This window comes from Schistocerca nitens, chromosome 6, assembly GCF_023898315.1.
Source record: "Schistocerca nitens isolate TAMUIC-IGC-003100 chromosome 6, iqSchNite1.1, whole genome shotgun sequence".
NCBI classification, from domain to species: Eukaryota; Metazoa; Arthropoda; class Insecta; order Orthoptera; family Acrididae; genus Schistocerca; species Schistocerca nitens.
The window spans coordinates 511,204,273-511,217,109 of record NC_064619.1 but is presented as its reverse complement, the minus strand read 5'-3'; the positions used below and the strand labels follow the sequence as shown (position 1 = coordinate 511,217,109).

The following is a 12,837-nucleotide window of genomic DNA, read 5'->3' as shown; positions in this document are numbered from 1 at the left end:
ACAGGGATAATGAATATCACAGAAGCCAGTTAAGTTGAAAAGGAATGGACATAACTGACAAGGCCAATCAGAGAAGGTGGACAACAAATACAGTTACAAGAAATGTAACTGAACAGAAATTTTGGTTAACAGAAGAAGCTGATCAACAAATGAATGAATTACACAAATTCCCATGAAGAGACAAGAATAAGGCAATATAAGTCACTTAGGAGTGAAATAAATAGGAAGTACAGAAAAGATTAAGTGAAAGGGTCATAGAGAAAATGTAAAGAAATCAAAAGCAAACTTACCCCAAAGGACAGATTCAGTGTAAAGAAAAATCAAAACAACCTGTGGTTAAATTAAAAGCAAAGGCATCAACATTAAGAGTGTAAGAGAAACTCCACTGTTAAATGCAGAGGGGAGAGCAGGTAAGTGGAAACAGTACAATGAAGGTGAAGGTCCCTCTGAGTGGAAGGAACTGTTGGATGATGTGAAATAAGAAGAAATGGGAGTCAATACGGAAGAAATAGGTGACCCCAGTGTACGAGTCAGAACTGAACACAGTTTTGGAAGACTTGTGACCCAATAAGATAGTGAATTTAATTGTGCCTGTCTGCAACTTAATGCCTCTGCTTTACAGTAACTAGCAATCTATCTTTTCCTGCATTGGTGATATCTCTATCATACAATAAGCTTAACAGCTCATGCACCCATGACGCTGACATGAATAATATACAGAAGTTACCTGAGACTGCAGTTGTGTGTGTGAGTTGTGTTTGTGTGAGTGTGTATGTGTGTGTTTGTCATCTAATTTTGACAAAGGCCTTACTGGCTGAAAGCTATATTTGTGACAGTCTTTTTGTTATGCCTATCTGCGAATCAGCACCTCTGCTGTATGGTGAGTAGCAACTTTCCTTTTCACAATACTGATACAGAAGAATGGAAAGCAAGATTGAGGATTTCTTACATGACAAACAGTTTGGCTTTAGGAAAGGTAAAGGCGCCAGAGAGGCAGTTCTTGAACTGTACTTCATAATGAAGTAAAACCTAAGAAAAATCTAGACACATTCATAGAATTTGTCAATTCAGAAAAAGTTTTTGACAATGATGCATGATGTTCAAAATTCTCAGAAAAATTGGTACAAGCTATAGGGAAGATAGGTAATACACAATATGTATAAAAGCCAGAAGGGAGGAATAAGAGTGGAAGACTGCGAACCTAGTACTTGATTAAAAAGAACTGTTCTGGGGTGGATTAAAATTTAAGGTGAAAGTGTATCAATGATAAGATTCACTAATGACTTTTGTTCATGGCTCACATGTGAGATGTACATTAGTGGCAGTAGATTTGTTCCACAGTCAGCCACAAATGGCTCTTCCCTCCAGGAACTCCCATCTGCATTCACAGAACATTTCCATAATACCAGTGCGTTGATGGAACCTACCAGTTACAAAGCTAGCAATACACCTCTGAATTGCTTTGATGTCTTCCTTTAACCTGATACGTTGGGATTCCAAACAGTTGAGTAGTACTCAAGAATGGATTCCAGAAGTGTTCTATATGCAGCCTACTTTATAGATGAGACACACTTACATAGAAGTCTCGCAAACCGAATCTGACCATTTTCCTTCCCTACTAGTGACCTTACATGCATGTCTGATTACATATCACTTTGCAATGTTACATCTACATATTAAACCGACATGACTGGGTGAGGCATCACACCACTAATATTGTTTTTGAACATCATAGAATTGTTTTTCATACTCATCTGCATTTTCTAATGATAATAGGCCTATCTTCCTGAGCAGTCCATTCCTGGAGATCTGAATGGGAGACTATTTTATATCTGGAATATCTTACCCAAGAGGAAGTTGTCATCAGAGGAAGTTGTCAGCAGAGGAAGTTGTCATCATTAAGTCATACAGTAGAGCTGCATTCACTCAGCAAATATAATGGCTCTTGCTTTCAGCCATTCACAGTACCAGTACAGCATGGCCATATTGGCTAAATTTTACATGGCCAGATTAGTCAGGTTTGTCTGCCCTCTCCAATCATTGTATTAAAATGTGTATCATTGGGGAAAGAGTATTTAGGATTCAAAATACGTGTTTAAAAAAAAAAACTCATACTCAAATTGGGTTTTGTATCACATCTTAACTGCCTTTCCTGAAAGATGGTCCAGCATCAGAGCTGGTTCACACTTGCAATCTAATCAGTTTTTCACAAAATAATATTTACAAATAATGATAAGTTTGCACTAGATATCTAGCACAATCATAAAAATAAGTCTCAGAACTACTTTCTAATTAAGAAAAAATTTAATAGCACTTATTTGAGTGCATACATTTACCAAGTTCCCAGGAAGAGAGCAATCCACAAAAGGTATCTGATGCAACAGCAAATAACAGTTCCAAATTAGTCTCGTTAATTTGAAATACTTCACAAGAGTGTTGTTTGTAAACAACTGCCATCTGGTTTCCATCATCAGAAAATGTAAAACTGAAAATAAAGCAAGACAAATGAACTACACCTCAAGTCCACCTGAATGGTATCATTCTGTTTACAGTTTCCACAAAAAACCAAATTGTTTCTGAAAACTTTTACTAGCAGTACTTTTATCACTTAAGAGCAGTGTTCACTTAACAAGCTCTTCGGCTACACTTCTCTCTCTCTCTCTCTCTCTCTCTCTCTCTCTCTGTGTGTGTGTGTGTGTGTGTGTGTGTGTGTGTGTGTGTGTGTGTGTGTGTGTGTTTTCTACTTCAGAAGGAGGCCTTTAGCAGTCTTTTTGTTGTTTCTATCTGTGACTTGACATCTCTACATAGTGAGTAGCAATCTATCCCTTTCATAATATTGTTGTTATTCCATCCTGGCTTTTTCATTGTTTGATGATGTAGGTTTCCTTTCATGTGTAAAATTTCTAGTAGATAAGCAACACTTTAAGGCAAAGGGTTTCTTTGTGTTTTTCTATGTACCACAGACATTAGATAGACATTTCTTCAATTCAACTGGCCTTCATGAAAAGCAGGGTTTATAAGATCATCCGCAGAGAACACTGTAGAAACTGGGGATTAAACAACCAAAATTCATCCTTTGCCAAACATTGCTCAAACCAAGCCACAAGTATATAACAGATGTAGAAGTCCTACACATAAAGGAAGGGTTCAAAGCTCATTCTATTAGAAATATTTTTAAAAAATCTGGTATCCTCACATTTACTATTGAATAAGCCAACTCAATTCAACTATTCACCCCTTTCGGCAATGTTACAACCTCCGATTAAGAGGAGAACCTTGGTGCCTTCATTCATATATACATAATGACAAAAAACCCCATTCCTAAGCACATAGCTCTACTCCAGTGTATGTTTATTCATAGTTACTGTACATGGTGTCCTAATGAATGTTGTAGAATACAAATGTAACTGCATCAAAATCACCAGGAAATATAACATTTATAGTTTCAGTCGAGAATCAATAGATTAAGAAGTTTGCTTGGTTGCCATCTTTGTGAACCAGACAATGGGGAAATAACCCAAAACCTAGGTCATAAAATAATAATGCAAAAAGTATTTTCATTAATACAAAGTAAACTTAATTTTCAGTGAAGTTCATGTGCCTAGTGAGATCCAAACCATTTTTTAAAATAAATTCATTTTGATAGGTGAGAGGAAATAACAATGTAAGTAACTCTTCAGGCTTTCCCAGTGAGATCTTGACATGTGGAATAATCAGGTCTACTGCCAGATGTTTATGTCGCTCTGGCACAATATTTCGGCCACATAACTCGTTGCCTTCTTCAGGTGCTACCTGAGACTGCCATATTGGAGGATCTTGTCCAGTATTTATGCCCAGAGGGCGCTGGGTGCTCTCTCTGCATCTGCGCCCGTCTGGTGCTACTTGTAATGTGTTGTCTCTTCCCCGGTGCTCCCTCGGGCATCCACACCCGACTTGGTCGCCATCTGTGGCAGGTGTCTGAGGCCTGTCCTGTGTCGGGCGTTCCGTTCGCAGTCCGCTCCCACTCTTGGATGTCCTGGTCAAGAGGAAGGCAAATGGCACTCTGGGGCACAGTGTGTATCATAAGCCCACCCACACTGCCTTATACCTTCAAGCCAGTAGCTGGCACCACCCAGCACAGAAGAATGGAGTCTTGAAAACATTAGTTCACAGGGCTCAGGCTCTGTTGGATACGGAAAGTCTGGCCACAGAGATAGAACATCTACAGCTGGTGTTCAGCAGAAATGGATACTCCTCCACAGACATCCAAAGGGCACTTCGTGCTACCAGCCAACCACAGGGTACAGAAGAGGAGCCAGAGGAGGCGAAGAAGGTGGCATACCTGGCATATGCTGGACCTATTTCTGCAAAGATCAGCAGAATTCTTTCAAAATATGATATAAAGAGTATCTTCTGTCCACCCTCCAAAATTGGGACAATGCTAGGGAGTGTGAAGGACGACCTGGGGCTATGTAAACCAGGCATTTACAACATCCCGTGCCAGTGTGGAAAATCATACATTGGCCAGACAACCAGGACGGTGGACGTCAGGTGCAAAGAACACCAGACGCACACCAGACTTGGACAGGTAACCAAATCTGCCGTAGCGGAGCACTGTCTGGAGCTCGGTCAGTCAATGGACTACAACAACACCAAAATTGTGACACAGACTTCAAGATTTTGGGACAGTGTCATAAAGGAGACCATCATGAACAAGGTCACAGACAATCTAATAAACCAAGACAGCGGTTACCAGCTCAGCTCAGCGTGGAGTCTGGCTCTGGAGCTTATCAGGGCCCAACAAAAGGAACCAAGAAACTCCTCAAGAAGTAGTAACACCGCAGGACCGCGACCGCAACTCCCGTCGCAGGACGTGCCTCTGACAGCCGCCACAACTGCAGATGGTGGGCAAGGTGGGCACGGACATCTGTGTGAGCACCAGGGAGATGCCAACACCTCAGGAGCAGCGCCAAGCAGGTGCAGACCACGAACGGAACACCAAATGCGAGTCCGGCCCCAGACAGCTGCCATGACCACAGGTGGTGGATGAGCCCGGTGCGGATGTCCGTGAGAGCACCAGGGAAGGGCTAAAAGCTCAGGAGCAGCACCAGGAGGGCGCGAACCGCAAACGGTACGCCCGACACAGGACAGGCCTCAGACTGCTGCCACAGATGGCGACCAACTCGGGGAAGGACGTCCAAGGGAGCACCGGGGAAGAGAGAACACATTACAAGCAGCGCCAGGCGGGCGCGGACGGCAGAGAGAGCACCCAGCGCCCTCTGGGCATAAATACTGGACAAGATCCTCCAATATGGCAGTCTCAGGTAGCACCTGAAGAAGGCAATGAGTTACGTGGCCAAAATATTGTACCAGACCGACACAAACATCTGGCAGTAGACCCGATTATTCCACATGTCAAGATCTCCCCGGCAAAAGCTGAAGAGTTACATCAGAAGACTCTATGGGGAGGAGATGTACCTTAATATCAAGAAGCTGGATAAGCTTCGACAGAGGAAGGGGAGGATGCTGAGTTCTCTCAGTTTCCTTCTGAGATGCCAAGAGGGGTATGTAGTTCCTGTCTTCGCCAGGTTCAAGCATCATGTTAACACCAGAACTGTGAACAGAATCAAACATCGTGCCAGCCTCACACTGGTAAGAGAAAGAGTGCATGACATGAGCCACCACCTAGATGTCATGTCCAGGGAGTTGCTGTATTTCCGCCTTTCCATAGCAGCTACCCAGACCCGAGAAGACTGGGACCAGGTTGATGGTGCCTCCTAGTCCTTGGCTGAATGCACCATGAGGAAATCAACAGGATGTCAACAGGCCAAGTTTGAGCGCCTTAACAAGAAGGTACAACAGGATGGAGACACATGGACAGTGATCAACCTGAGCGACAAGCAGCTCGATGAGGCCACCTCAAAAGCACTTAGCAAGGGCCTCAACTTTGCAGTGATTCCCAGAAGCATACCTGTTGCAGCCTTTGTCGGTTCGGTTGAGCAGGTTGTCAACACGTTACCTTCCAACGTGTCTGAAGAGACCAGTAGGCAGACCTGCAGGGCACTCACCAGGACGAAGCCCCCCAAATCCAACATCTCGAGCGAGGAGAGGGTGGCACTCAGGCAGCTACGGGAGGATGACAGCGCTGTAGTTCTGCCAGCTGATAAGGGTAACTGCACGGTCATCTTAAACAAGTTTGATAGGAAGGTGCAACAACTTCTGGAAGACACTGCTTACAAATCACTAGATGGTGACCCCACTGACAAAGTGGACAAGAAGACCCGGAAGTTGCTGAAGGAGACAGGTCTACCTGAACAGGTCATCAACGAGCTTCATCCCAAAGCACCTGTACCACCCAGATTCTATGGACTCCCCAAGGTCTACAAGGAGGGGGTCCCTCTTCGACCTATTTGTCAGCAACATCGGCGCAGCGACATACCTCACTGCACAATACCTGAAGAAGATATTGGCACCATATGCGGGCAAATGTCCACACCACATTTGGAACTCTGAGGACTTCCTACAACGGCTAAGGCAGCTACACACTGTGGACTCTGACATCATAGTCAGTTTCGATGCGGTATCGCTCTTCACACGAGTGCCACTCACCGATTCACTCAATATCGTTGGAGAGAAGTTTGATGGTACCCTGGTCGACCTGTTCAAGCATGTACTGACCTCAACATATTTTCTTTACGGGGGTCAATTTTATGAGCAAACAGAAGGAGTGGCAATGGGCAGCCCTTTATCACCAGTGGTAGCCAACCTTTTCATTACTAGGTACAAAGAGGAGGCACTTGCATCCACCACTTACCAACCCAAGTGCTTTCTTACGTATGTCGATGACACTTTTGTCATTTGGCCCTATGGCAGGGAGAAGCTAGATGACTTTTTGGAACACCTAAATTCACGCCACCCAAGTATAAAATTTACTATGGAGCTAGAGAAGGATGGACAGCTCCCATTCTTGGATGTCCTGGTCAAGAGGAAGACAGACAGCACTCTGGGACACAGTGTGTATCATAAGCCCACCCACACTGACTTATACCTTCAAGCCAGTAGTTGCCACCACCCGGTACAGAAGAATGGAGTCTTGAAAACATTAGTTCACAGGGCTCGGGCTCTGTCGGATACGGAAAGTCTGGCCACAGAGATAGAACATCTACAGCTGGTGTTCAGCAGAAATGGATACTAATCTATATACATCCAAAGGACACTTCGTGCTACCAGCCAACCACAGAGTACAGAAGAGGAGCCAGAGGAGGCGAAGAAGGTGGCATACCTGGCATATGCTGGACCTATTTCTGCAAAGATCAGCAGAATTCTTTCAAAATATGATATAAAGAGTATCTTCTGTCCACCCTCCAAAATTGGGACAATGTTAGGGAGTGTGAAGGACGACCTGGGGCTATGTAAACCAGGCATTTACAACATCCCGTGCCAGTGTGGAAAATCATACATTGGCCAGACAACCAGGACGGTGGACGTCAGGTGCAAAGAACACCAGACGCACACCAGACTTGGACAGGCAACCAAATCTGCCATAGCGAAGCACTGTCTGGAGCTCGGTCAGTCAATGGACTACAATAACACCAAAATTGTGACGCAGACTTTAAGATTTTGGGACAGTGTCATAAAGGAGGCCATCAAGATCAAGCTCACAGACAACCTAATAAACCAAGACAGCTGTTACCAGCTCAGCTCGGCATGGAGTCCGACTCTGGAGCTTATCAGGGCCCAACGAAAGGAACCAAGAAACTCCTCAAGAAGTAGTAACACCACAGGAGCAGCGCCAGGCGGTCGCGGACCGCGACCGCTACCTCAACTCCCGATGCAGGACGGGCCTCTGACAGCCGCCACGATCGCAGATGACGGACAAACCGAGCGCAGACGACCGTCGGAGCACCAGGGAAGTGCCTACACCTCAGGAGCAGCGCCAGGTGGGTGCAGACCGTGAACAGAGCGTCCGACGCGAGACGGGCCTCAGACAGCTGCCACAACTGCAGATGGTGGACGAGGCGGGTGCAGACGTCCGTGGGAGCACCAGGGAGATGCCAACACCTCAGGAGCAGCGCCAAGCAGGCGCAGACCACGAACGGAACGCCAAATGCGAGTCCGGCCCCAGACAGCTGCCACGACCACAGGTGGTGGACGAGCTCGGTGCGGATGTCCGTGAGAGCACCAGGGAAGGGCTAAAAGCTCAGGAGCAGCACCAGGTGGGCGCGGACCGCAAACGGTACGCCCGACACAGGACAGGCCTCAGACTGCTGCCACAGATGGTGACCAACTCGGGCAAGGACGTCCGAGGGAGCACCGGGGAAGAGACAACACATTACAAGCAGCGCCAGGCAGGCGCGGACGGCAGAGAGAGCACCTCTGGGCATAAATACTGGACAAGATCCTCCAATATGGCAGTCTCAGGTAGCACCTGAATAATGCAACGAATTAATGTGGCCGAAATATTTTGCCAGAGCGACACAAACATCTGGCAGTGGACCTGATTATTCCACATGTCAACAATGCAAGTGCTTCAGAAACTTTTCATTTGTGTGGCTGCAACTGTAAATATGTACTATCTCTTTTGTGTCACAGACAAAACAAATTAATTAATGTTGAGCACAATATAGTTACAACAGTAGGCCATTGAAACATGATTTGAAAGAATGAAGTTTTACTGTGTTTACTGGAGCAGTCTGGTTCCCACATCCTTTAGTGACCACTTCTGTATTATGTATATTCTGAATTAAGTATAATACATGCAATATAGTTCGTAGATTCATAGTTGAAGATTACAGTAGTTACACAAAGATGAAGAAATTTCTGCACTGTATAGTAGCGTGGAAAGCTACATCAAGCAAGTCTTTGGCCCAAAGACTGCAACCTCGCTTCCCCCTACAAACACACACACACACACACACACACACACACACAGGGATGACATGGAGCTGTGCATGCATGACACATGGTAGGATGTTTGTGGTCCTAGAGTCAGCTTTCTGGTGGGACTGAAGGGAACGCAAGGGGCACAGCAGCATGTTTATGGTCCTGTAGCCACGAGTGAGTTTATGTAGCATGTGCAATAACACTGTAAAGAGAAGTGAAGAAACAGTGCAAAAATATTTTCATATTACAACTTACCTTGTGCAAACTGTGTATGAACAGAAGAATATACATGTCAATGATAGTGAAATTATGGTATCTGAATATGAACTGCAGGAATCCACCCATATATGGCACCCTCTGGCACTCATCATTCCCAACAAATAAAGTAATTTGTGGTTGGAGAATGCTTTAAGACCAATGGAGAGGTTATATCACACTTCAAAGAGTGTTTCAAACAATGGAAAATCCAGGATGGAATGTAACAATATTGTGGAAAGGAAAGTTGCTACTCACCATATAGCAGAGATACTGAGTCGCCACACTGAGTCGCCTTACTGGCCGAAAGTTACATTTGTAACAGTCTTTTTGTTGTGCCCATCTGTGACTTAGCATCCCCAATATATGGTGAATAACAACTTTACTTTTCACAATTTTGTTAAAAGAGTGTTTTGTAGAATATCCACAGTCATATTTCACAGCTTGCACCTACTAAAAAACATGTCTTCTTTACTTTCTCAGCATCTCTCACCATACCACCCCACCTTTCCTAACCAAAAAATCATCCACACTCATTTCAAATCTCTATTTTTGATACAAATGAGGGACACAAGTTTTAAATCTGAGCTACACTCCTTAACACCTTGTTACGATATATACTAACACTGAGTTTTTCCTCTCCACCTCAGTGAATGATTTTATTTTCTAATACAGTGTTCCTGTTCCACATAGGCTTTTCACTGTAGATCAATGAATACTACAGATATCAGCATTGCAAAACTAAATCACCTGTGGCAGCACTTTGACATTCTTGCCCCATGAGTTTAGCGTGATCGTATGGCTGATCTATTAGAGCATTATCTTTGTCGTTGTTGGCACAGTGACTTAGAGTTGTTTATGTTTATCGTTGTGTCTTCGAGTATGAAAGTAATAAAAGTTATTCTGAACAACTGCATATTATTCTATAGTTCGGGCATATCAGAAAGTCGCCACACACCTATGTAGTCCTCTGTTCTGAGATTTAGATATGCTTTGTATCGCTTCTCTCTACATTTATGAGGTCTTTGCTACATTACAATCCTGACTTATTTGAATGAAATTATATTGGAAATGTTTACAGAATAATGGACAAAACGAATTCCATATTTCCACTTATGGCTTTAAGTCTGCATCCAGAATCTACAATAAATGGTTCATAGTAAATTGAAAGAAAGTAATTTTACAGCACTGAATCAATGTAAGTTATTCATCCTGTTTTCATACATACAAAGAATTCTCAAATGATTAAAATAATAATAAAGAAAGATAATTCACAAATTTTGGCATGGATTACATAAATTAAAACTTAATAACTTTTTTACAATAATGTATAGTGGCTCATAATTGTATTATAAAGAAGCAGGTCTATTATAAATAAACTCTGTATACAATCATGCTGTAAACTAGATCTTGACAAGTCACCTGCTTGCAAAATCAGTTATTTGAATCAAAACAAAGAATATGATAAAACGACAATTTAAATTACTGTGATCACGATACTGTCTTGCTGAAACTGTTCTGTAATACAAGTGAAATATAGAGCACAAGAATAATGCAGTATCCGCAGCATAACCGAAGGCAGTATGCAAAGAAATTAGGATGCATGAGAGTCATGTACGAAGTGACAATAATATCAACATTTGTGACTACCACATTCCATATCACTACTCTCGTTCGTCATAGGCCTACTTATATGAAACCAATTACGATTCTTTTCTGACAAAATACTGGCACATTGTCCGATTAATAACCTCCAAAGTTACGCCTGTTACGACGATTACTTGAACTAGAAATGTAAAATTAAATTCGCAAAAGGTACAAATTATGTCAAATATTCAGAAAAGGTTATCGAGAAAATATTGTCATTAAGAATATCACCAAATTCGGCAAAAAACATTAGTTTTATTTCTGTATATCGTACGTAAAACTCAGCGCGCAGGGGGGGGGGGGGGGGGGGGCGCTCGGATTTTTCTGGACGTCGACGAGACAGCAGTAGCACTCTACAGACGTTTTAGATTTGTGGCTGTAAATGCTTCGATCTACAGCTAATCTGAAGTCAGTCGCTAAACTTCATATGGCAAGATTTCATAAGGTGTACAGGAACTTCACATTTGACATAATATAAATGGAGCATTTAAAGATCTAACAAAATCACTTGCATGTGTTTTCCGTCTAACTTACCTGTTGACTTCATTTGAACTTCGCCAAATCCGTCTCTGTGCACAGTCAATTTTTCGAGAAATTAAGTAAACAGAGAGTACACCACTCTTTGATAACACACCTAAATGCTTGAACTTTCGTGTGATGCTAATTTCCAAATAATTTTCCAAGCTTATTGTTGGAATAAGGCTAGTCAACGTAATTATCCTCTCATCCATTGTTTCTATACACTTGTGTAAATGTTTACAAACAACACTCACGAGTCACGTGCTTCTGTCAAGTTTCGGTGCGAGTCAGTTGTCAAACGTTATACCAACTTAGAAAATGTAACGCGAGACGTCGATCATTGGCAGGAGAGATCTTAAAGATGATCTGACATAAGCTATATACAAGAGCGTCAAGTTAACAGTTCACTCTTGATTCAGGCTGGAGACAGGTTTTGAAACGAGAAGAGGTACTGGATACCAGCTACTGAAACGGGATACCTCTCCTTTTCTTATTGCTTATATACTGTTTCACCTGTCATGGATGGGAACGTGATACCCTATACGACTTCTGTTTTATCGTGACTGGTTGTTACGACTTACTACAATCTGTAAAAGCTGATAAAACAATTCGTCGTAACTGTTTTCCAAACACGTACCGTCACAAACAGAGAAATGTAATTTATTATTTTAGTGGTAACAACTCATTTGCCACATACGTCACTTCTGCATGACATAACATCATTAATTGAAACTTTTTGTGAGTTACTAAAGGCATTTAATAGCTACGTTTTATTGGTTTATGATATAGGATTTAACAGTTTTACCTATGGTATATAATAAAACTAAGTTAACTGATTCAGGATTTAAAAAGTAAACAATCTCACCTAACTACGAAAAATATAAAAAAGTTCTCCTAAAAAATACGATGAAATGTTCTTCGCTCAGCCTGCTGTTAACTGAAACAAAAGATGGGACTACAATCACTTCTGATTTACCACTGTTGTGATGTGACTCGTTGGCAAACACCACACTTGGCGGTCCACGGCGGTCCTACGATGTTAGCAGACTGTGTTTAACACGGCGTTGACGTGTGGTAAATTTTTTATGTGAAAGATTCTAAGTCGTTCCGTATTTTTAATACCACATTATACTGACGATGAGATCCCATACTCCGAGGAGCGTAGGGGACGATGCGGGAGACCCGCACCGCTGTACTAGGCAAGGTCCTAGTGGAGGTACCAGTTTAAATTCATGGGCGGGCAAGTTTTTGTTCAAAGTGTGTCAAGGACATACTGTTTCCAGTCTGATCATGTCTAATAGGGAAGGATGGGGCAAAACGGGCAGCGGGACAGAACTGGGTATAGGTCTTAACTCCGCGGCAAGTGGTGCAGTCCGTCGGAATTATCAGAACATTGGCACCACATGACTATCTGCTACCACACGACAGTTGTCCGCCATTCCTTGAGTGTGTCTGTGTTATTGTCGCCACTGCCTCGTATTCTGTCATTGTTTTGCAACTGGTCAGCATTCTTTCATCTCGAGTAAGTAGAAATGATATACATTTAGACAACAT

General features: G+C 42.9%; 1 protein-coding gene across 1 annotated transcript in view; it reads right to left on the bottom strand.

Moving 5' to 3' along the window:
* The window catches only part of LOC126263434 (spatacsin), a 351,500-nt gene extending 340,005 nt beyond the window's left edge, over positions 1 to 11,495 (bottom strand). Inside the window, exons 1-2 of the mRNA XM_049960526.1 lie at positions 11,299 to 11,495; positions 2,337 to 2,485 (exon numbers count right to left, since the gene is read on the bottom strand). Coding sequence (XP_049816483.1) covers positions 2,337 to 2,485; positions 11,299 to 11,495 — 346 coding nt within the window. The remainder of the gene's footprint in view (positions 1 to 2,336; positions 2,486 to 11,298) is intronic.
* Positions 11,496 to 12,837: the final 1,342 nt, after the last annotated feature.